Raw genomic sequence first — 25,354 nt, 5'->3', positions numbered from 1 at the left:
AATTATTCCATCTTACTTGAGCATCTTATCTTTTCCAGAACACTGACTTACACAAATAAACGTACATAAAGCAGAGGAAGCTCCACAACTTGTGACACATGAACAGAAGAGGGCAAAGGAAACCCATATCTCCTGAGCAGCATGGATGCTCAGCAGGTAAAATTGGATCTCTCAGATTCTGGGGATTTCTTTAATCTCTTTTCCGTTTCACCTTGCGTTTCTGCAGCGATGCCAAGCTGCAGAAAGCAGATTAAATCTGTAAGAAGTGTGAGAACAAAGTCAGTTCTGTGCAGGCAAAGGACTTCAAAGAGGGAGAAGGGCTGGTGGCAGAGATACCGTCACAGGCAGAGACTTCAAAAGAGGCGCAGCAGGTGATTGAATTTGCAGCTGATCAGCGTGGCCAGAGCGAGGTACACGTGAGCGAGGCTGAACTCTGCAGATTTCTATTTAAACGGGTTCTTGGAGTTTTTGCCATTTATGTACACCCATGTTTAGGGGACCTGGAAGAGCCCTGTGCTCATGTCTAGGAGCATGTTGTTGCCCCTGGGGCCACCTCCCCAGCTTCTGAGGATGGGAGGACAGGGGCACCACCACTGAGGGACTGCCAAAGCAACAACTCGGCCAGCAGCACCCCCAAACTGCTCTCTGCAGCTTAAACTACACACTGTGGCTGATGAGAGGGGTGGAAAGAAACACCACAGGGCTGCTGCTCAGGGAATACATGTCCAGAAGTCCCTAACAACCAAAGCCCTGTCAGCTGATAGTACCTGGGTGTGCAATGGAGGCTTCCCAGCAGGCTGCCATCAAGCAACATGAGTTGGGCACTAAAGTGAGCAGAGAAAATAGACAACAGCCCCTCTCTGAGACTGTTTTTTACCACTAAAGTTCCTGAGCAGCTTTATGCTTCTCAGCACAAAGCAAAATCCAGCTATGTTTTACTCATGGACAACTCTGCATATGCTGTAGTGGAAATTACAGGCCACATTTATAGTCAAGAGAAAATTTGTGACACCAATACAAAGTCAGCAACGAGATGAAAACATCCAATTATTGACATCAGAGATGAAAAACCCCCATTAGATCATCTTAATAATCTCTCAAAAATGCTGAATATTTTCTAATACTTTGTCTGGGCTATGAAAGAAGTTACTGTTAAAGGGATGCCAGTCTGAAGATTGTTAATAGCTTTTTTGGCTCTGGCACAGTAGACAATGTCTTTAAAGTCAAATGGAGAGAGAAGCTTTCATAAGGAGCTACAGAAACCATGTGCAAAATGCATATACAGATTAATAACCTCCAGCACTAGAAAAAGTCAAAACAACTGGACAATGATTTTTAGAAGTATCAATATAATCTTGAGTTTTGCAATTAAAAAACAAAAACAAAGACTTGAAGCAAAGTTCACCAAGATTTTCTGTCTCAAAACATGCTGCTTTAGATATGTCTGCTCTGTATTTTTTGGGTTTATTTAGTTTCTTTGCTCAGCCTTTGCTCAGAAGCTGGGGAAATGAAGGAAGTCAACAGAAGGAAAAAGTTTGAAAAACATTCAAGGAAAAAGCTTGAAAAGAAATATTTTATTGTAGAGGGGAAGATCGCTTCTCTCTCTCTCTCTTTTTTTTTTTTTTTTTTTAATTTTTTTTTTTTTTTTTTAAATTTAAATGTTGGAGAAGCAGCTTTCTTAGAGCTCAGCTCTAAGGTGGTAGCATAGGACACCCTGCACCGACCACTGATGACAACCATGGAAAGGGCATGATGTCTTCCCACACGTGTTACACTTTATATGTTCAGCACAAACTTCATCCATTGTGTTCCTACATACCACACACTAAATTTCTGGAAATTTCTGATTTTCCTGGACTGTTTCTGGGCTGACATCAGCAGGTTGTGCTGCAAAGCCATAAACTTGCTACTACACATGCTAATAGTCTGCTTTTTGGGATCTTGCCCAGAGCATCTCAAACCACTATCTCCCCTTCTATTAGCTCTGGATTTCTCTCTGAAATAATGACATTATTTTCCTTTAAACATAAACCATTCAAATGCTATTAGTATCAAACCTCTGACAACAAATTCACTGTTGCCAGAGAGGGAGTGGGAAGGACTTAGCCTAAGAAATCAGAGCCCATTTTCTGGTGCCTGAGAGTTCAATGAAGGAAAGAAAAATGGTCATTCAAACCAAAGCCATAAACAAACCTACTAATGCTAGGCAGCTTTCCATAGCTGCAGTGATGTCTTTTGATGAGGGAGTGAGGAAGGAGGGATAGATATCTTTTATTTGGGGGGGGTTGTATCTTTGGGTGAGTTTTACCACCCTTGGGGAACGGCTCTCCTGAAGCCTCAGTTACCCACACATTGGAGCGAGTGTGGACTATGGCAATCTGGATTTTTTTCCACACTTCGCCCTCCCCCCCTAGCAGTGAGCATCCTTTCCAACGCTCTGCCTTCCCCAAAGGCTATCAAGAAGATGTCATTTCCCTCCAGATACAAACCCACATCCCTTTATGGTCTCTTTCATGCTGAGGTACACTCCCCTGACAGACCAAACTGCACGACAAACACCTCTCGCTGACCCACCCTGGCCATGATGCCGGGGCTGCACAGTGTGGTCCTTCCTGCGAGGCCCCATCTGCTGGCGTGGGATCAGGCAGCTCGGAAAAGTCACTGTGGAGCTGTTTGTGGCCAGCAGGTGGAAGCCTGCCCGCGCCGATGCTGCCGCTTCTTGTACTGCTGCCGGCCCGGGGGCTGCCTCCAGCGCTGGGCACCACAGCCCCAAACACCGCCTGCCTGCTGCCACCCTGTCCCCACTGCCCCAAACACCGCCTGCCTGCCTGCCACCCTGTCCCCACTGCCCCAAACACCGCCTGCCTGCTGCCACCCTGTCCCCACTGCCCCAAACACCGCCTGCCTGCTGCCACCCTGTCCCCACTGCCCCAAACACCGCCTGCCTGCTGCCACCCTGTCCCCACTGCCCCAAACACCGCCTGCCTGCCTGCTGCCACCCTGTCCCCACTGCCCCAAACACCGCCTGCCTGCCTGCCACCCTGTCCCCACTGCCCCAAACACCGCCTGCCTGCTGCCACCCTGTCCCCACTGCCCCAAACACCGCCTGCCTGCCTGCCACCCTGTCCCCACTGCCCCAAACACCGCCTGCCTGCTGCCACCCTGTCCCCACTGCCCCAAACACCACCTGCCTGCTGCCACCCTGTCCCCACTGCCCCAAACACCGCCTGCCTGCTGCCACCCTGTCCCCACTGCCCCAAACACCGCCTGCCTGCTGCCACCCTGTCCCCACTGCCCCAAACACCGCCTGCCTGCTGCCACCCTGTCCCCACTGCCCCAAACACCGCCTGCCTGCTGCCACCCTGTCCCCACTGCCCCAAACACCACCTGCCTGCTGCCACCCTGTCCCCACTGCCCCAAACACCGCCTGCCTGCTGCCACCCTGTCCCCACTGCCCCAAACACCGCCTGCCTGCCTGCCACCCTGTCCCCACTGCCCCCGTGTCCCTGCCAGTCCCGCTGCCCACCATGTGCAAGAGGCAGAGACACAGCCTCGGTCGGTGTCGCTTCCTAATGCAGCTGCCTATTGCAGTGTCTGAGATTCTGGCAAAGGAAAAACGAAAAGCACGTGAAAAAAAAAAAATAGAATGAATGGCAGCAAAATTTCCTCCTTTCTTTTCCTTAACCTCCATGTCTCTATACTCCAATGGAAAGAAAAATTGCAGGTGATTGTGTTCCCCTGACTGCCATCACAGGACTTGATCTGGCGGCGCAGTGCTGGGTGTAAGGCCCACCCCCTCCTGTCTCATCCCCGAGGTCAGTCCCCAGGAGGGACACAAGCAAATGGCACTGGTGGCAGCAGTGGGGCAGTCCTGACGTGGACACAAGTCCTCCGGACAGGCAGCTGTTCAGGGCTGTGCTGCGCTGCCACTGCTGCAGCTTGTTCACTTACCCTGGCTTGGATGTGCCATAGAATGAGAGCAAGAGGTTGAACTAGAAAGGGAATGTGTTGACTATGAGAGGCTAAATAGGATAAAAGCGTGGAAGAAGCAATATGTGCATAAATTAATTATGTGAGAAATCAAAAAGGTCATAGCAAACCCTGTATTAATTATGCTTGTGTTTTTGACAAGGCTTTCCACTTCTGTGGTCTATCTAATACCTTTTAAAGTCTGCCATCTGCTAGTGTGCTTGCAACAAAGTGAACATACAGTTTTCTCTATTTTATCTGGAAATAAATCATGTGAGGTAAAGACTGCCTCTTCTATCTCTTCCACCTGAGTGAGCTGCTGAGACCTTTCTGATACATCTTTTGTTCCTCAGTCCCTCTGGTGATGTGCCTTGTGCTTGCTCATATACTTCAGTGACTCTTCTCAATGGCCTCTACACATGATGGCTTTAGAGGTACATGCATGGATTCATATAATTGGCATTGACCTGGTTTGGAAGGGGGAAAGAAGAAACCATGGTGAAATGACACAGAAAAGGTTAAAAAAAACAAGGGCTTGCTTCCTCTGTAACACAGCTCACCTAACATGTCACAAGCCCAACACTGCACACCTTCATTTCCAATATCTGGCACTCTGTTTTTCCTATGCAACTCCTGCTTCACAGCAGGTCAAGGCATCTCTGACCCTGCTGAGTTAGCTTGTTCATCAACTACTTGGGTGGAGGTGCAGATGCCTCCTCAGCAAGTTCACTGACAACGCAAAGCTGAAGAGCGGCTGAAACCTCAAGGACCTTCACAGTTTAGAAGGATGAGCAGAGAGGAACCTTCTGAAATTCATCAAAGGTAAATGCAGAGTCCTGCACCTAGAGAAGGATAACCCTGAGCATGGGTACAGGCTGGGAGCTGATATGGCTGATCAGCTTTCTCTGAGGTGTAGACCTGTTCTCAGTAATGCTCAGCAGAAGGCAAGCAACAATAGTGACAAGCTGCAGCAAGATACAAGGAGAAAGCTGTTTAGAGGGGCTGTGGAAACTTCACCTTTGGAGGTATGAAAAATTCCACTGTACAGGGTCCTGAGAAGCCTGGTCTAATTGGATCTCTCAGGTTGAAGACCAGAAAGTGCCACCAAAACTTTTTAGTAGATTGTATGGCAAAACAGGCCTGTTCACTAGTGTATGGTCACCAGAAAAGAAACACTAATACCAGGACTTCCTCTCAAGGCTCAGTTTATACTGAACAATAAGTACTAAATTCAAATATTATTGCAAACCAAAACGAAAAATTAAATCCATGGCATGAAATAAATACATATCTCCAGATAGTTAGTGTGTTAATAATAAGTCTGGATCCCAGACTATTTCTTGCTATTGCAAAAAACCAGAAACCAAGGCTGATGGTTTCACATCCAATGAACCAAAATTGCTCTATGACTTTGATGTGAAAAGAACCTATCAAAACCCTCAACTACATCTCAAGAGATAAATGATAATTTGTACTGCAAAAGGAACTTCAAAATTATGCCTATAAAATATTTTTAATTATATGAAGACCAAAATTAATAGAAGCTCTATTCCAAACACAAATCTATTCTGCCACTAAGACTTGACAAGTAATAGTTGTTACTGACCATGTAGTCTGAAAAATGACAGGATTAAAAGTCATTAACTCCCTCATTCTGCAGAGGGATAAAGCAAGATGCTCTGACACTAAAGAATCTTTTCATACTAAGCTTGGTCATTTGCCAATGGAAGTGATTTCTATGCTAAGCAATCTTCTGTTGATTCCTGTACACTTGCAGTCAATGTCTGCAGAACAAGACTTCTTATTAGCATTTTATTTCAGTTAAATATTACAATCAGACTAATGGTCTACTAATTACAGTCTTGTCTCTTCCTATATTACACAATATGGTATCTGCAGACAAGAGGCAGAAGCTAATCTGGTGGAGAAACACAAAGCATTTCACTGTATTCAGCCCACTACTTCTATAAAGACACTGACAACAGTCAGTAAGAAAAATGGAACAAATCGATATTTTTCTAAATTGAGATCCTGGGAGATGATAAAAAAGTCAATTGTTTCAATTATGATAAAATTTTTAAAACATATTCAAAAACTAGCTGTATCATGTACTAAAATTTTTGACAGGCAATTCATTGGTTGAGAAAATGGTCTAAAATAACTCTAGTTCATCTCTGTAAATCTGGAGGACAGAGCAACTGAGCACCAGTGGGGTTATGTTTCTTGATAACAGGCTAAAAGGGAGATACTGTGAGAAATGTCTGCTGTGGCATTTCTGTTTCATCACAGTTCTGAAGACCTGGAAGGACTGCAGGAGTCTGAGATCCAGAGACAATGAACAGCACGGGCCCTGCTGGTGATGCTGTGCCAGGCAGGTTTATTTGTGATAACCACCTAGCAGCTTTTAGAGGTTGCTGCTGAGGCCAGAATTTCTAGTGACAGATCCGTGGCTCCTGTTTGTTGTCCTCTTCCTGGTGTGTTTCAGTGGAGCTCATAATACCTGTTCAATTTGGTTTTTACTGCTGCTTTGAGGCATCATTGTTACAGTGATGAAGATCAGTAGCAGAAGAAAAGGACCCAACCAGTAATTTTCCAAATGACCTTGTATAATTCACAGAGCTTCATATATCCAAAAGCCAGCTATATTTTTGCCACACAGAAATTCAATGAACGTTGTCATTAGGGTTGCCCCAATCTGCAATCATGATCCAATGTTAGTGTAAAACTGAAATATCACAGAATTGACAGAGCTGGAGATTCTGCAGCATATTCACAGAGGAAAACAAAAGCTACTGGATTTCTTTGTGCCAAACTAAAAGGTTGCAGTGGCTCCAGTGAGGGGAGTATGTAGGAAGCCGTTGGGATGGGTTGCACATGGGCATTCCACATACAAGACTCCATCAGAATGAAACAAGACTGGCAAGGTGAGACCTGCTGACACTGATCACATCATTGACTCTGCAGCCATGTATGAACTGTGTGGGTCCTGTGTGCAGTGGCCAGACACCATCTGGGACTGGCAGGTGAGTCCACCAGATGGACACCCATGAAAGGGGGTGACTCCAAGAAGGGGCTCAAAGACAACCAACATGTGCCTCAGGTTACATCTATTTTTTAAAAATACTAACTGCTATAGCCTATTATTTAAGAAACTCTTTTTGGCCAATAATTTTGTAAAACTTAACTGTTGTAACATACTGCCCTTGGAAGTTAATTCACTGACAAATTCAGCAAAGGTTGTCCCATTCAAACAAATTTGCGTTTCAAAAGTACTGTTCAAATTTGTCACTTATCTGGTGCCAACAGCTGATGATTCTCAGCCTGGTTCACTGAGTATTTGATCATCTAATCATCTCTTCATTATGGCCCTAGTATTAGACTTCTCCAGATTTATCCCTGACTGAGAACTAGTCCAAATCCTTCAGAAAATCATACTATCTTCAGTCAATAAATACATGCATAGTGAAACTAGCTTCATTACTACTGAAAAAAAAATCTATTACAAATCTGTTTTGTGGTCTTCCAGGCACTGGATCTTGTAACAAAATAAATAAAGCTATGTTAATAAATCTTTAGCTTGATGGATAGAGGAGAACTCACTTTCAAGACTTGCCCAGTTTGCATCAACACATAAAGAGGAAATGTAACCTTCATACTCTTAACTCTTAAAATATTCTTTTTTTAAGAACAAAAGTGAGAAAATCTTGTCTTTTTTTTTTTTTTTTTTTTTTTTTTTTTTTTTTTTTTTTTACCACTCCACCGGTGCCCAGATTTTCTCCTCCTTATCCTAAAATTATGACCCACATTCTTGATTGCTAGATACAGAGAGGACAGTTTTGTAGTAAGCTGTGATCAAATGACACTAGTAGTTTCTGGGCCTTGCCCTATGATATTCCATTTACTCCTTGTCAGTGATCTTTATTCCCGCATTTTGTCAAGAACAGCATAGGATAAAGAACCAGCCTCTTTGGGGAGCTAATTGCATTATCTGATGAAGATTTGCTATTTACAGTCATAGTCAATATGGGGGAGTTTATCCAGTTTTAAAATATTTTAATATTTTCCTTATTTTATCTCAGTACTGTATTGTAGCAGTTCCTTAATAAAAATGCCATGTGGTGCAACATTAAATGCCTTACAGAAGCACATCACATAGCTCCATTTCCTCTGGCAAACACATTTTAAATTAATCAAAAAAGGATTAACTTGGAAAGATCTATTTTTCTTTAAAGCCATGCTAATTGACATTAATCAAATTACCCACTAACTCTTCATTTATTGAGTGCCATATCAGCCTTTCCAATATTTTGTCAGGCTGAGGGCTGTAATTAGTCCAGTTGTTCCTTTAATCCCCTCTGAATATTGGCAGAACAACTCTCTTATTAAGCACTACTGCCTTGGCTGAACTGCTATTGACAGTTCTGTAGATGTTATTCATACCCGTGTCAGCTTTTGCCTTGGGATGGCCCTGCTGGAATCCCAGCGTTTGTGTGCAAGAATTTCAGACTCGTCACCTTTCTTTGTTCTTTTATTTTGTTGCTGGTTTTTTGAAAAACATTTGGAACATTTTTGAAACACTTTTGGAATTTCTTGGTCGATAGGCAGAGGTCCTTAGCATATTGCTGGTGAAATTCCCCATGGGGTGCTGCAGATGAACTGTAAGAACAGCAGAGAAACTGGGAAACCCTTTTAAAACTAGGGTTGTAAAAAATGCACTTATTGCAAAAAAAGCAGAATGGCATGGGCTGGATAGGGGGACTAAGGACCAGAATCTAGTAGCTGGAGTGAAATTAGTCCCTTTCTACAAAGTCCAGGGTACAACTTCAATCCAGTCTGAATGCTTTCAAATCTTTCACTTCTGGATCTCCTAGCAGAACTCCCTTTAAGAGATCAGTCCGTCCTAGTAAATGAATGCTGTGTACTGTGGGGACTAGGACATACTGATGGGGAGCATTATTGACATCTGTAGTACCCCAAGTCTGCCTCCCCTAGTATATCTGCTGGTAGCAGACAAAAATCCTTTCCACCAGGCTGCACTAGGCACTGGGATGTAGTTTCAATATTTTAAGTCAACCCTGGTAAACTGCTAACAGCCAAGTATACTTCTAAAAGTGTCTTTTAATCTCTCATTTATCTTTTACTCTTGTTTTGGTATCTTTTCTTCAGTTTTAGTAACAGAACCCCCACGCAAAAGGTCAGGTGCCCCCCGGCCAAGTACCCACAAAGCCGCCTAATCCAGCTAAGGCAGCTCCGGGGAATTGCAGGAGGGGCTGAAACAAAAGGACACAGCTCAGCACGCAACAAAGCGCATAATCTCTCAGAGTGCAGGGCCACGGAGAGGCACTTGCAAACTCAAATATGCCTCCGCGGGCACAGAGACACATCATGCGGGGAGCAAAGACACATTTGGTGCGGAAAGACATCCCTGCGGGAAGAGCTCTAATGAAAGGAGAGTGGCATTAAAGACTGGGGTGTAGTGGCATTGTTATTCATTGTTGCAGCGAGGAACAGCAGCTCAGTGCATTAGTCCCCAAGCAGCGCAATTCACTCAGGCACATTGTTTGCTGTAGCCATTCAGGTTTCTGCTCAGTTCGGGCTTGGCCTATTTCCCTTTTCTTTCAGGCAGTGCACAATCCATTTAGGGATTTATAGCGGCTTAGAGGCCCATGTACACTGCCTTGTCTCTATCTGATTTTTATTCTGTGATAAGAAGGCTTGGGGTCACGGGTTCATGGGCACTTGCTCCTCCTTGCCATTCAAGCTGCACGGAAATCTAATGGTTCATTCGTGTTTATGATTTCTTGAGGTTCACCAATGTCCTCATCACTGCTTGGTTTGCCACAAAAAGCGTATGAATCTGCTCTGATATGATGTTATAAACAAGGAGTGCAAGAGACACCACAGAGGAGCAGGGGCACAAATGCGATAACAAAGTGCAAAGGCTATTTGTGGTGAAAATCAGTATAAAGTGACAGGATTCCCATCCTGGTGCACCCTTATGCCAGATGATATAATGAATTTTAACACTGAAAAGTAAAATCGTCCTGCTGGGACATTTTCTCTGCCCTACTCTGGCCAGCAGCTCCCATCCTCTGCTCTCCACAGTCACAGCACATCTAGCTACAGCCTGGAAAAGGCGTATTTGCCTCTTGTGCCCGCAGAGGAAATACTGTTTTCTCCTTCTCTGTGTGGGTTTCTTTAGTTTTAACCACTGCAGTGTAAATACATATCTTCACACTTCTCTCATCCTCTCAACTTCCTGTGGAGTTTGATTTCAAGGCATACAAAAGAGCAGAGCTAACAAGAGCTAGAAATGCTAGAAACAGCCACTAGCTCTCCTGACACCACCACAGTAAAACTCAGAGGAAATGCCACTTATCCCTAGGTTGATCGAATTCTATTCCTCATCTGTACTAACATCCTCCTTGGGTATGGTCCTGTAATCCAACAAACATGAGGGAATGCAGCTGACGTATTTTACCTTACACAGAGTGAGCATGGATCTCCTGTGAATGTCTCAAAGAATGGAAGTATACTTCTTAAAAAGGGCACAAGTAATGGATGCAGAAACCCCACTAACTTCATATTAAGCCAGATTTTTAGTCTCTGGCAACACCCATGATAGAAGACACTAAAGAAGTAAAAACCTATTCTCTCACCATCGTGTCCTGGAGCACAGAGTACCATTTCTGAAAGAAACAGAACTGCAGAGGGGAAATAATTTTTCAAAAGTGAAGCAGCAGCCAAACTGCTTGTTTGGGTTACACAGGAACTCCTGTGCTCCTCCAGCTCCCGCAAATGTAAATAACTACAGAGATACAGTGACACAGTTGTTCATGCTTGCATCAATGGCTTTTAAAGGCAGACACCAGCTGGGAAAAGGTTAGAACATCTAAATGCTCTTTTATGTGTGTCTGCTATAGCTTGATTACAGCTCCAAGAGCATTTATAAGGAGTGTGCTGTGCATTGCTGCACTTTTTGAAGCTTTGGGTAGCTAGTGAAGCAAGGGAAGGCTCATGATTTGACTGGAGTTATTGTTGTGTCAGACACTTTCACTGCACTGTGCCTTGCCCTGAAGGCACTGAAAGTACTCCTGGGCTCCTGTGGTGTCTGGTGGCTTCTCCAGACTGGATTTCTCTTCTGACAAGTTCAGTATCACAGTCTATTGTTGACTCGAAGGCAAAAAAATATGTCTCAATTTATTCTTCTGACTATGTTCTTATTTTGGAGATGGATAAGTTATAAATAAAACTGGATATATAGTTTACTCTTCTGGAATCAAATGAAAAAAGTATATATTTAACAAATTATAATAATTTGGTTGAGCCAAACTGAATGAAAAGTTTCTTTTTGTGAAATTTCTTATTATGCTTTGTTAATGAAAATCCAGGAAATCCAGGATTAAAGTCCTGAACATTAGGACCTGCATTTCTATGCCTCAGTAACAAAATTAAGATTAAAGACCTGCATTTCTATGCCTCAGTAACAAAATAAAACCCCAAGACCCAGATGAACTCCTCTGAGGAGCATAGTGATCAAAGTGATAAAATCCTCGAGCCAGGAAAGCATCACCAGCTGACAGGAGCTGAGCAAGGCACTGAGCTGAGCAGGAGCTGGGGGTGGCATTTCTGAGGGGAGATCAAGCTGCTGTGAGTGAGGGCAGCTGCTGGGCATTGCCCTCCAACACAACTTCAAGCCTTATTCATTGCTACATACTCAAGAACTCTGATTTCTTTTACCTTTCCTGTTCAAGATCATCTGTCTGAGATGCTTTTATATTATTCTTATGGATTATCAATTGCATTCAGCTCCTGCTCTAACCCAAATAAGCCTGGTGTCTGGCTGGCTTCAAGCTAAAAAGCATTCCAGGAAAGATAGCTTCTGCTATAAAAAGTAAATAGCTGGCCTCTTCTGCAAAACTCAACATTGACTTCATGGCTACAGTCCATCCCCACTTCTTGGTCTATCCCTGGATCAGCTGCTGGCTGGCTTTGTGGGATTTGATGCAATCGTTTTGCATTTGAATGGCTGTCTCCTATCCATAGAACTGGTGTTAAAGTTAGGAAAGTCAACAGTATTGTAGCTTTTCAATTTTAAAATTTGCTCTGAGATCTGGTGAGCATCAGATGCAGGTGGAAAGTTAGCACTTATGTTATACTTGCTGGGTATCTGGAAGGCAGAGTGTATATTAAATTTAATATTTGTGAACACTCATTTGATGGATCAACGAGAAAAAAATGCCAAGGGACTACCAAATCAAATAAAACTAAATAATAAATCAAAATGCAAATATTTTGACATGTATCTCCAGGATTTTCCCACCAAATCTAACAGCTGATAAAATAAATACTAAAATATTTTGAGGAGACTGCAGTCAGCTCAAAGCTAGCCCACAAAATGTAGAAACAGATGAACTTGTTAAAAATAGTGTTCACTGTAAATTGTTCATTCTTTTCATAGTTGTTCATTCTGTTCATAGCTTTCATAGTCCAGAGTATTTTACCTACTGAATAAAAATATCGGTATATATTTAATCTCTAGACATTCTCATGGAGAAAGCAGGTAAAAATAATTGTCCATCTGCTCAAGACCAGTATTAAGCAAAACTGGAGGACAAACTTTTTGGAAGTTGTTCTGTCCAATTTTTCTGTTTTATTTTTTCATATATAAGGCACCTGGCCATCTCTCTTCTTATTCCTGGATGTTTGAATTTTTACATCTTTTCTAATTCTGATATGGAAACTTTCCATCATTTTTCCTCTGGGAAAATCAGAAAGAATTAGTGCTGGAGGTGACCTTGGGCAGTAATGTAGTCTAACTTTTGGTCCTAAGACAAGATCCGCTATACCTGTCCTAACTAGTTCTAATGATGACACTTGCAAACTCTTTCCATGTAATCTGCTCCAATGCTTCCCTGTCCCTATTGTTAGAAAATATCCCTAGTATCTAATCTAGTACCTAGCCTCATTTTTGCCTCATTTTTCCCTTACTGATCTCTGTTACCTTTTTGCTCTGTATCTCATGGCCATTTGGAGCAGAGTATTTTTCTGTTTGAAGTGACTTTACACACCTGGAGACCTAACACTGCCGTTCCTACTATTTCCAGCCCTCTCTGGGTGGAGAGGGTGCTAACCAGGTGGTTAGCAGGCGCCTTGCAGGTCATTTGCAAAATGTTACACCTCGCAGGCTAGGAGATAGTCATGGATGGCTGCTCTCCAGGTACGGTAAGATCAACTGAGCTAAAGCTTGCAATGTTTTGCATCAGTCCTACAGACATTTCAGCAAGACCAGGCTTCTCTGTCTTGCTTATGAAAGTTCTGTGTGAGATGGTGTTGAAAGCTTATCTAAGTCTACTGCTTAAGTCTAAGTCTTAGTCTAAGTCTACTTCTCCCCCAGCTCTGAAGCCTGTCAGGGGAAGAAGTTTCTTCCACATGTTTATTCTTCAGGAGTCCATGTCTCTTCTTCATCTGGCCATTTTCTTTAAGGAATTTAGAAGTTGTCTGATGATTTGTTTTAGGATTTTTCTATTAATTGCTCATAGTTGACCTTTTCTATGAACAACAATCCCCCCCCCAAAAAAGAGTAAATGGAACGTATTCTTTGGCCTTCTTGATATAGTCCTTTGGTAAGTTCCCTCTGTTAGTGAGAGGATAATTGTTTCCCCTCCTCTCACGTGTACCAAGGCACCTCCAGCTGTTTTAGGGCAGCTAAGTGAATTCATAGCTATCCATTGTTTGTCAATCCACACTGCTCCTCCGTTGCACAAGAAAGGGACTAGTATTTTTTAAGCATGTATAAATCAAAATATATTTACATAGGTTATTGAGACTGAGAAGAGTATATCGAATATCTCCACAGGTGAAAATAACAGTTTTTAAGGTGCTTTCTATTCTCCTTGAGAAGGATGCATAAATCAGTGTAAATTGAATCCAGGTGATTTTCAAAGTTAAACGAGTACAACTTCTTTGAACAATAGCATTGATCAGTCATCACAACAAACTGCTGGTGACTGAATCTGTTGATTGAATGAAATGTTAGTGCCTTTCAGCGTGTCATTCCCATGGATCCCAAGGTAGTGTAAATGCTCACCAAAGTCAGTAAGGCCACAGCAGCTTAGGCCAGGTGAAAATCTGATCCCCAGGGTTTGTAGAAAGAGATTGGGTGACTTGACAAACTGCTCTGAAATAGAAATCCATGGGTAACAGGCTGAGGAAGAAGAGCCTTGTGAGCAAAGGGGCAGGACAAGGCTGGTGGTGTCAGCAGGGCATGGGTGAGGGAGGTCTCCATGAGAAGACACAAATCGGAACCAGAGCTGTGAGGCCTTGGGGGGAGGCACAGAGGAGAAGGAGGGTAAAGACGGAGCTGTGGGTTGTGCAGGAAGGGTGTGAGCTCCAAACTGATGGGCAGTGTGGCTGGCTCAACCAGCCCTATTTCTACCCACGCCATTTTATTTTCGTTACCACAAATGAGGGTCTTGAGAATCTTGCCATCCACATGACACCTGACACACCAGGCCCCCAAGTTCTCCTGCAGCTCTAGTGGGTATTTGCTGCTCAATTTCAGCAGGAAGACTTCAAACATCCCTGTGCAGAGGGCAGAGCCATCTCCCCCGTTCTGTCCTTTCCTGTTCCTCAGAACACTGGATAATTTCCAGACATGATACTCAGCAGAGCACAAGTTGTGAAAGCACGAACCACTCTGGCCACAGCACCACTGTATGCTAAAGTAATGTGGAAGAATATACAGGATCAAATACTGCTTGTGAAGCTAAATAAAAATTAAATTTTTCAGGAAACTGGTATATGTTTATTAATAGTTTTCAATTTATTGCTATCCTTGTGACAAATATTACTGCAATAGAGATAAGTTTGGTGATTAAAGAATTACCAATGACACCTAATGAAATGCACTACTTCACTTCATAAGGCAGAAATATATGTATATGTGCCACAGGTATTTGAATAGGGTTCAATTTAAACCAATTAATAAAATAGCCTGTTTGGACTAAAAATAATTGTTGTCTTAGAATACGTGAATTCAACACTGCTAGAAAATCCCTGCCATCTGACGTAGAAGGATTTATAGGTTTAGTGGAAATTGCTTTCCCCACTGTCCAGATTAAATACTGCAGGATGATTTTTTGTATGAGTAAACATCCTTCCAATAACGATCAGACCGATAATGTCTTAAAAAGAGAAACAGGATCTACATTTAGGTTTTCTTTTTCTTGTATGGACTATTTCTGGATACAGGACCTTCAGGTAACATGTTGACTGTCCATAAAATGCATTTTAGCATCTTCCTCCTGCTGTGGGGATGGATTTTATCCACTGAATGCAGAACCCACCGACAAGGAAAAGAAATACATGAAGTATACAAAAAAGGCAGGTGAGTCTCATTTTTTTACATTCATACAAGTAGCTACAGTTTGGATAAATGTAATGTTTAGAGTGATGATAAAATGACTAAAAGATAATTTAAGCATGCATTTGCAGACTGTGATATCTCAGACAAAAATATTTTCTGTTGTTTCTTTTGCCAATGAACAAGTTTTAATGCATTTTCTACAGTGAAAATCACTGCTTCTTTAAAAAATAGGTTTCTGAAGCATCTCAAAGTTTGAAAGGGTACAAAAAAAGAAGTATTTATATTTCTAGTGGTTAAAATGTAATAGAATATTTACATGAAAGTGAAAATGAAATTCAGGTCCATGAGAATTGCTGCATTCACTGAAGATCAGATGGACTTGAGATCTCAGATGAAAACATTCAAAATTTGTTTTATTGTTTCCATGTAATTTGTTTTATAGATCTTTTAAAAGGAAAAAAGTCTCTCAGCAAGGAGTCTCTCAGTTATCAAAAGAAACAGAAGGAGCATTCAGTGTACTGTATTAATATGCTAAAATTATTTAAAACGTTGTCTACTCTTTGTCTCTCTATCTCTCTCTTACAAAAAGACTATGTGATATTTTGCTCTCACTATCTTGTAGACAGCCATTTTAGGAGGATTTGGGTTGAGGAATGGTTTTTGCTATAGCTGAGTTCTGATTATTTATATTCTATTTGGGAAATATTTGTAACTTTGTGTGAAGATTTTTATGCTCAAGTATAAAACAAGTTACACCTGAAGGAAAAATACTTTTTTTTCCTCTTTTCTTTTTCATGTAAGAATATAGCTGACAATTTAATTTTGTTTAAATGCTATGTACTTATGCTTGTGACAGACTGAACCTGGGTTGTCTCTGCTTCACTACAGTGCTGTTCTGTAAAGACTCTGTATCATCATCGGTACTGTAAAGTGTATAGCGATGGAAATGCAGGAATGGCACAGTCCTAAGGAATTCAAACCACTCCTAGTAGCCTTCAGAAAAAAACAACTAAAAGGTGGAAGGGATGGAAAATGTTGTGCCTTTTTATTTTCCTACAGCCCCTTGTTGCAGGTGAGAGGTGCTTTCCAGAGTGACTGCAGTGTCCCAGTTGGTACTTGGGGTTCCATGAACCATTTTATACCTAGGAGGTGGCTTTAGCAGTGACACCACCTCTATGGAGGTAAAACTGGCAAAATGGATGCAGTGGTCTCTTTGTGACCAGCCCCCAGGGGATGCATCACCAGAGACGGTATGGGTGCAAGACAGGCACAAAATCCCATTTTTTGTTGAGGCTTCATGACAGTGACAGCAGAGGTGATGTGTTGGCTGTAGCAAATTAAAGGGGTGAGTAGCAAGGTACCACCGTGTGAGTTGGGAAGCTTCCAGATGAGAGGAATGTACACACATAGCCATTTTCTTGTTTATCATCTTGAAGGAAAGCTCTACACTGCACTCAATGCTTAAGAGTGTCAGTGCAATGAAGTGACAATATAAAAAAATCAAAGCAGAAATGTGTTAAAAATGTGTAAAAATGGAAAAGAAATACCTATTCAGTAAATGCAGGAGCTGCTTCTTCACCCATACTTTGTATATAAGATGTAATTCTTCCAGGGTAAGCCCATCAGAAAGCCCTGAGGTGGTGTGGCTCTGGAGAATTGGCTCCACTGCCCTCCCAGAATGCCCTCGCTGGCCTGGGAGGTAATTTCTGGCCTATTTATTCCTCAGCAGGGCACAGTGATGTTGAGGAGAGCTGATGGGGAGAGAGGAACAAAGCCGGCCTGTGGCTGTAGGGTTGTCCATCAGCAGCATGGTGCTCACTTTGCCTTGTGATGGGACAGCCTGTGAGACACTCATGTAAGGTAAAAAAAGATGATTATGGCCACCCATAGGATGACCATAGGACCTCAGGAACATGAACAACAAACCCTTCTGTACCAAACCCCTAATCTTCAATGTCAAACTCAGAACGGGATTGCAAGTATTTTATAACTCTGGCTTCCATCCATTTGGTCCTGTTCTATGCTATCTTGTCTCCTCTCCATCGAGATGTTTGCAGGTGGATCAAGCCTCCATTCATCTCTGCTTATATACATTCAGGAGATTAAGCTTCTTACATTTCTCAGTGCAGGATGTTTCCCAAGCTTTCACCCAGCCATTTGCTTATTTTCCTCTGTCCCTTCACTGCTTTTTCAGGATTGACATCAGGACTCAGTGCAGTATTTGTACAGCCCTCCTGCAGGTGCTGTACACAGAGGTAATCCCCCTGACCTTCTGGGACTGCTGTCAGGATCTCCCAGTGGGAGATCATGCCTGCCCAACACTACCAGGCATTTGTGTATGGCAGAACACCTCATCTCAGAGGTACAGCCGAGCCTATTTGCTCTCATGGGGTGGTCTCTTACATGTTAAGATGCTTGGTTATTTAAAACAGTTTTGAAGTAGGCATGATTCCTTAGCACTTCAATCAAAGTCTGTGCCTTTTTCCATCACAGAGTTAGATCCTGGATTCAAATCAGAGCAGTGGAGGATGCTGTATTACACCAGAAAAACTTGCAGAGAACATTGCTCCTGAACAGTTTGGTTTTGACTCTGTTTTCCCCTTCCTTCAACACCCAGCTCTGAACAGCCTTTATGCTGGAGGAGAAGTTAGAGTAACTGACCTCTTTACTCCTCTCTGAACACTCTTATCCCTTGCTTCATAAGGCTTGTGGTAAGGACCAGGATTGAAATCCATCCTTTCACTGTAGCTTTCTCCCTCTGAAGAAAGACACAGAGCTCAGTGGAGATTGATGGGAAAATCCATTTGAAGTGGAAAAGGCTGTCTCCACACCATCACAGGATGCTCAAGATGGCTTGATTTGCACCCATGACCTCCCTAACACCCAGAACCCCTACAAGACAACAAGATCAGCCTCTTGCCCTAGTGCCAGAACTCAGCACCAGCCACCAGTGTTGGCACATGGCAGAGGCCGCCTGCTGTAAAGACCTGCCACATTCGGTGGGTTGCCAGAATCCTGCTGTTCCTGACAGACGTGTCTAGCTTTGCTCCTGATTCTCATGGTGCAGCTGATGGAGGAATACATAGGCTTTCAGCTTGTTTCTTTAGATGGTGTGTTAGTTTCTTCCAAGGAGACTCACTTGCTCTGAACCCTGCTTTCAATTTAAAACTCACCACTGGATCTGCAGTTTCAGCTCCAGGGCTTGTCTTTTCACCTGCCCAGATCCAGCTGAGCTCACATCCACAGCCTTCACTTTCTAGAAATACAGTGAATGGAGTATATGGGTCAGACACCTTCTCTATCACAATTTTTGTCACTACAGGTACCCCATTCTAGCATGAGACACAAGAGCTGTGAAGAAGAGTGAGCAGACAGGCAAGGTTTTGCCCACAAGAGTTCGTTCATGCACCAGTTTTATGAGGACTGGGTTTGCATGATAGGAATTTCAAAAAAGTCCCAAATAATTCCTTAAAACTGTTGAGGCTTTGTCACATAGTGTGACAAGAAAATGGCAATTTGTCTAGGTCAAAGTATGCAAACAGACACAGCGAAAGCAGCACAGTAGATATCTTTATTGCATGGCTCTTACTACAGAGCCCTCAAATATTGTAATTCACTATAAAAATGTCTGTGTGCCAGTCAAAGACTCAACTACTTATTTTTGCTAATCTCCAGGACAAATCACCTCAAAGGAATTTCACTTCACAGAGCAGCAATATAAAATAAAAGCTTTCTCACCTTGCAGACCTGTTCACAGCTTGCAGTCAGACGTGTGCAAAACCTGCAGGGATCGCAAGGCTTTTTATGCCTGCTAGATTCAGAGTGCCAAAACTCCTACAGGAAGGAGCTGAGTTCCGGAGCACTGGCAAGAGAGCTGTCTGCTGTTTTCCCAACTGCTCAGGCTCTTGGAAAGCCACCAGGCTTCAGGGGGGAGGGGGGGGTGGTGTCACTAGAATGATGCAAAAGCTCACTAAAAGTCACAACATCGTTGTGCCAACAAAAAGGCCAAAGCCTGTGCTGCTAATTAAACTTGCAGAATCTACTAGAGAGGATGTCCTGGAGCTGGGCCATGTAGTTCTGCCAGAGCTAACTGCTGGGGAAAAAAAAAATCTCTTTTAACACTAAAATCTCTCTGGACAACAATAAAACCACCTTTCAGACAAACAGCTCTCAACAGAAAATATTTCACTGTAAAAGATCTATAGTTCATGTTTGTTTAATCTTACCTACGAGACTCACTTCATGTTGTTAGTCATGTCCCTACCATTCCCTGACCATGCTGTAATAATTTTGCTTCACTCTTATCTCCAAATAATAACCCATTTGCATAAACAAACCTTGCTAATACAAGCTGTCTTTAGATCAGACTTCTGGAGTGCATGGTAAGACTGTAAGACTGGTGAAGGCATTGCCACATTATCAGTGGTGAGCAAGATCAAGTGAGCCTGCAGCTCCCAATACATGGCTTTCCAGGATCAGTTTGAGTTGTATCTGGACACCATTTGCTCCAGAGTGCTGGATCTCGGGCCAGCAAGAGGCCCAGTGTGGACTTCAGGCCAGTGCAAGTGGCATGTCTCCACCTCCCCAGTTAGTAACTTGCCTTTCCCTTTCCTCCCTTTATCTTCATCTCCTTCACTTCTTTTCTTGCCCTCATTCAAGGTTTCTCCTCTTCTTCAATAAGCTGGGGTTTTTTGTTTGTTTGGGATTTTTTTTTGTCCCTTTCTCTGCCCTCTGCTTCACCTGCCTCATTTTTATCCCTAATCGCATCCCTTGCCCTTGTCACACAGATCTGCCAAGATTTACCCTGTTGCTTTTAACTTCATATTACTTTGTGGCTTACTTCAAATCCTTTTCTTTCCTCCAACAGTGCTCCTCTTCTTTATCTTTTTATACATTAGCTTATTTTTTGCTATTGCTTCGCTATTTCTCTCATTTGCCTTTTCACCTCTGTCATTCTTTCAAGAAATTTCAATTGTGCATGGCATCTTTTCTCAGACTAGCCAGAAGTGTTCCCCCTCTGCTTCTCATAGCAAATCACAGTGCTTTGAAAACTCAATTTTCTACTTTCGTCATTATCACCAGCCTCCTTTCATCCCTTCTAGAATTTACTTTGGGTCTATGGGCCACACAGCTTCCTAACTTTACTAGTTTCAGTTGTGGCAGAACAGTCTCTACTGGCACTTCTGTAGCTATGTTCATACACTCAAGTACTCTGCAACTTTACTTGGCCCCTAGTGATAGAAGCTCCAGGCAATATTGCAACTTGCTCAGGATCAGCAGCTTCATGTTTTCTTCTGGCCCACCATTACTGCAATGTGTTTTATGAGCTGGTGTGAGGAGACACAACAGGCTGTGTGCAGCCTAGCCAAAAAAATCCCCAACCCCAGCCCGATTCAAAGACGCTGCAAGGTAATTTCTTCCCTCCTGAGCGCATATAAATCGATTTTCTCATTGCAGGGTTGAGTTCACATTTGAAATGGTGATGGTTTTTCTTCTAAAAATGCTCACTCACCTTCCAAACTCACTTGTATGAAAGCACTCACAGATTTCAGAGTGAATTTCACAGTTGATGACATGCCATTTTTATGTACTTTCTTTCAAATTTCTTCTCCTTGCTATGCATTGTGGAAAATCTTGAGTGACAGATTCCTGCCCACTTGCACCAAGCTACTCCTGAATTCATAAGCTTTTTCTCCTTTCCCACTCTGAGAGCCCTGCTCAGACTGCCTGGAAGGCTTCTCCACCTCCAAGATCTCTTCTCTTACTCAGGTATTTTTTCTAGCTATGCGCATTAGATATGTGAGATGTGGACATGCCTTGGTGCTGCTAACAGCATAGAAATGCCTTCTGTCTGGTTTGCTGCTCTGTTCCCAGTAATGCCAAGCCACTGTTGGTCCTCTTGAGCACTGTGCATCATTAAGCTGAAGTTTATCAATAAATACCCCAATGACACTTCCTTAGCAGTAACAGTTGGTTTGGAGGCCATCACTATTTTAACATCATTTCTGAAAGCAAAATTGAAAAAATTGAAAATACAAAGTAGAAATCAATGTACACTTTTCTGAATTTGCTAGCACTGAATTTTTCTGAAGTCATGAGATTCTGCTGCAATTCTCCACCCATAGTTCTGATATTAACTATCTTGAACAGTTAAATATCCTCAGTAAATTTTGTTTTCATGGTGAAAACTCTCCATAATTCCTCTGTTTCTTGTTTTGTAACCATTCACATGTGGGGAGCTTCTCTCTGACTGATTTCTTTACAAGGAGAATCTGTCAACAGTCTTGGAATATGAGGTACAACGTGTCATCTTGATCACTCTTGTCTACAAGATCACTAACTTTTTAGAGATGGCCATTATTTTACAACAACTACCTGAAAGGAGGTTGTAGTGAAGTGGGCACCAGTCTCTTATCTATCTTAGGTAACAAGTGACAGGACAAGAGGAAATGGCCTCAAGTTGCACCAGGAGAGGTTTAGATTAGAAGTTAGTACAAGTATTTTTCATGGGAAGAATTTTGAAGCATTGAAACAGGCTTCTCAGGGAAGTGGTGGAGCCACCATCCCTGGAAATGTTCGAAAAACACGTATATATGGATTTGAGGATACGATTTAATGGTCAACAAGGTGGTGGCCCCAGGTTGATGGTTGGACTTGATGATTTTAAAGGTCTTTCCCAAACTTAGTGTTTCCATAATTCTAAAGGGCATTATATCCTTCAAGAAAAGTCAAACTGCCTCTTGCTCTTCTTCATACATACTGCATTTATCTGGTGTCAATTTTGGTGTTTTTTATGGTCTTTGTAGCTAATTAGTCCAATGGAACAGTCAGATTTTTAGAGTTCCAAAGGAGTGGAAAGCTGTTACCTTCCAATCCTGTGTCACCAATGACAATTGATTCAACAGTTTCTTACTTGGCTTTCTTCTGGGTAAAAGCCTGTTTACTTGTTACTATTCAATCCATTTACTTTAAATCTGTCTCTGGTCCTGTGCCAATATGAATATTTCTGCCCCAACACCAGAATTGTTACAATTCTGCTTTTTCTGTTCTATTCTATTACAATTCTATTTTTTAAGCCAGTTATTCCCCATTCATCATTTATACAATTATTTCTCCATATTCCGTGTAGTTCTTAGCATTATCCTTTACTGCAATTTGTTGTACTGCCATCAGACCTTTTCTCCAACACATTGTGGCTGCTTTGAATTGTGACCCCAGATCCCCAGATGCCTGTTTCTCTTTCAAGCCTGCCTTCATGCCTGAGTTTTATAGTTCTGTCATCTGTCTTATTATTGAAAATATTGACCAGCTATTTCCAGGATGAAATTAGTGAAATGTTGTTTAGTATCTCCCAGCAGCAAATTAATGGCACTACATTAACCATGGTATTTCAACAATGTTCAAAGTCACAGTTTCATCTCAACCCTATTTCCCTTGTTTAGTAATGAAATATTAAAAACCTCATTCAAATCTACTTTTCCTCCTGCTTACACTAAGGCAGCCAGTTACACCATCAGACAGGACATTAGACTGGTTTGACGTCAATTATTCACATTGACTGATCTTTATAATCTCATTATTCCCTGGGGGAGAGGCAAACCAGTGGATCACTTAAGTTTGTCACAATTTATTTTCAGATCTCAAAACCCCAACTTTCTTCTTTTGCACCCTTCTTAAAACCGGGTATTATTTTCACCCTCATGCTTTCCCAGGGGCGTCACTCATCTCTGAGGAGTCCTTCAAGGTGATGGCTTACAGCTCAGAGTCTGTAGTGACTGGTACTCCTGGTGCTCGTGGGGAAGTGCCATCAGCCTCTGCTGACTTAAATACCTCCAAATATCTAAATACTCCTTAAATTGTCCTTCCCTGATCTACACTGTGCTGATGTCTGCTTGCAAGTCAATTTTTCTTCTGAGACTGGGTCAGACATGAAGCTTTTCAGCACGTTCTGCATTGTCCAGTTATTTCTCCCCTTCCCTTCATTTTTTTCTCCTTTTTACTTGGCTGAGTGCTGGTACTATGCCTGTCTCCTCCTAGCTGTCAGGATGGACCTTCTGCTTCCTCCAACTCTTCCTTTCAACATATGTAACACAAAACATAACATCCATGCATGCACTGGACCCAATTCCTGCAACACAGGGGCACTTCCATTTTTGCAATATCAGGTACAGTGTCAAGACCTCATGTAGGATGGCTTTTCTGTGAGTAATTAATATGTGTAGGTATGTTCCCTTTTTTTCTTTAGTCAGTGTTTATGTCCAGGCAAAGAGCAAAAGAAGTGCAACTTTTAGAGGATGTGTATATGTCTCATGCATATTTTGGATTCTGAGACTGACCTGTATTCAAGTAATAATGGATTAAAATGGTTCTCATTGAATTTTCTGTATCACTCAAAAAAAAAAATGATGGTAGAAGAGCTCTGAATCCCACAGTTTCTCAGACTTCATGATATAAACATCAAAAAAGTGCCATTTCCCCCTTTCCTTTCAAATATCTAACAATATATATTATAATAGAAATGTATGACCTTTTGTCACGATCTGTAAACCTACTAATCATAAGGACACATGGTCCAAAATACTTACAAACACATAAGAGCTTGACAAATGCAAAAAACAAAAACAAAAACACCCCACACCAAACACACCACCAAAACAAACAAAAAAACCCACCCCATTAAAAAAACAAACAAACAAACAAAAAAACCCCACCACCAAAAACCAAATTTCATGAAAAATTTTCCTCAATTCCTAGAGTCTTATTTGCAGCTCACGGCTTTGCAAGTCTCTCAATTTGCACACAAATTAGTGGGTTTTTATCCTACATTATCCCTGGGGAATTAATGCGTTACACAGTGGATCATGTCTGGTGAAGTGCATGTCACCAGGTAAAAGCAGCTTCCTCTCATTTCAGGATTGCTCTTTCCTCCCTCAGGTGCTGGACAGGTTTTCTTGCCATTTAGCTAGCTCACTTTTCCTCTCCCTGCAAAGCTCTTCTCTGGGCTCTGCACCATGTCTCCTTCTTGCTGAGAAGGCCTTCCCAATTCATTTGCAAGTCATAAGGCATGCTATGGAAGAACTTCCTGTGAACTCCCCACTCCAAACACTATTTTCTTCCTTTGGGACACAGGCTGAAAAGTTCTTTAGCCCAGCAAGGCTCACATGTCTCCAGGAGCTGGACATTATCTCTGTCCAGCACCACTCTGTAGTGAGGCGGCACCACCACTCATGAAGGACAGTGCAGGCTCCCTGTGCCCCAGAAGTCATTGCGCAAAATAATGAGGCACTGTTTGAGTCTGATTTCTCCTCTCTTCTCTGCTCCTTCTGATATCTTCTGGCATTACCCAATGTTTCCCTTCCCTCTCCACCTCCACCCATCGAGCCTTTTTTTACCTCAGTCTCACCCAAAGCACAGGCGCTGTTGCAGATCCTAGCTCCCTTTGTCTCTGCCCTACTTTTTCCCTGCAGGAAACTTCTGTATGTTTGTGCACACAAGCCCCAGCTCCTTTTTGCTTCTGCCCCATTCCCTAACCTGGTTTTGGCCTTTAACAGGATGCTGATGTGGTATGAACCCCAGTCACCAACAGGTCATAAAATAGGTAGAATCAAAGCCTAGTCAAATATATAGGCATTCAATAGGTATTTAGTAAGATTTTTACATTTCTCAAGGATCTCTATAGTACCAATACATCTTTTCCAATCTCATGTCCATCCTGCCACGACTGTTCCCTGCAGGGACTTGTGCTGCCTCCGCTGCCCTCTCCTGCTTAATTTTGTCATATATGAGCTCTGCAGCAGATGCTGCACTGCAGTGTGGCTGATCCACAGACTTCCTTTCCACTGATGCAAGGCAGCAGGGGATATTGAGCTTGTTGAGCCAGTTTTCAGCAGGACTTCTAACTGGAAAGTAAAGAAAGTGATGAAAGTCCCTCCTGCCTGCCCGTCGTCCCATGGCACTCAGCGCTGGGCTCCGATCCCTGTGTGAGCAGGGATGGACAGTTTGTACTGTGCCTCCCGT

The 25,354-nt window shown here is 42.6% G+C and overlaps 1 protein-coding gene across 2 annotated transcripts in view; it reads left to right on the top strand.

Moving 5' to 3' along the window:
- Positions 1-15,236: 15,236 nt before the first annotated feature.
- The window catches only part of LOC136358939 (gamma-aminobutyric acid receptor subunit rho-1), a 29,692-nt gene continuing 19,574 nt past the window's right edge, over positions 15,237-25,354 (top strand). For both annotated transcript variants that reach the window (XM_066315128.1, XM_066315127.1), the window contains exon 1: positions 15,237-15,358. In XM_066315128.1, coding sequence (XP_066171225.1) covers positions 15,237-15,358 — 122 coding nt within the window. The remainder of the gene's footprint in view (positions 15,359-25,354) is intronic.

This window comes from Sylvia atricapilla, chromosome 3 (assembly GCF_009819655.1).
Source record: "Sylvia atricapilla isolate bSylAtr1 chromosome 3, bSylAtr1.pri, whole genome shotgun sequence".
Classification (NCBI taxonomy): Eukaryota; Metazoa; Chordata; class Aves; order Passeriformes; family Sylviidae; genus Sylvia; species Sylvia atricapilla.
This window is presented reverse-complemented; position numbering and strand designations above follow the sequence as displayed.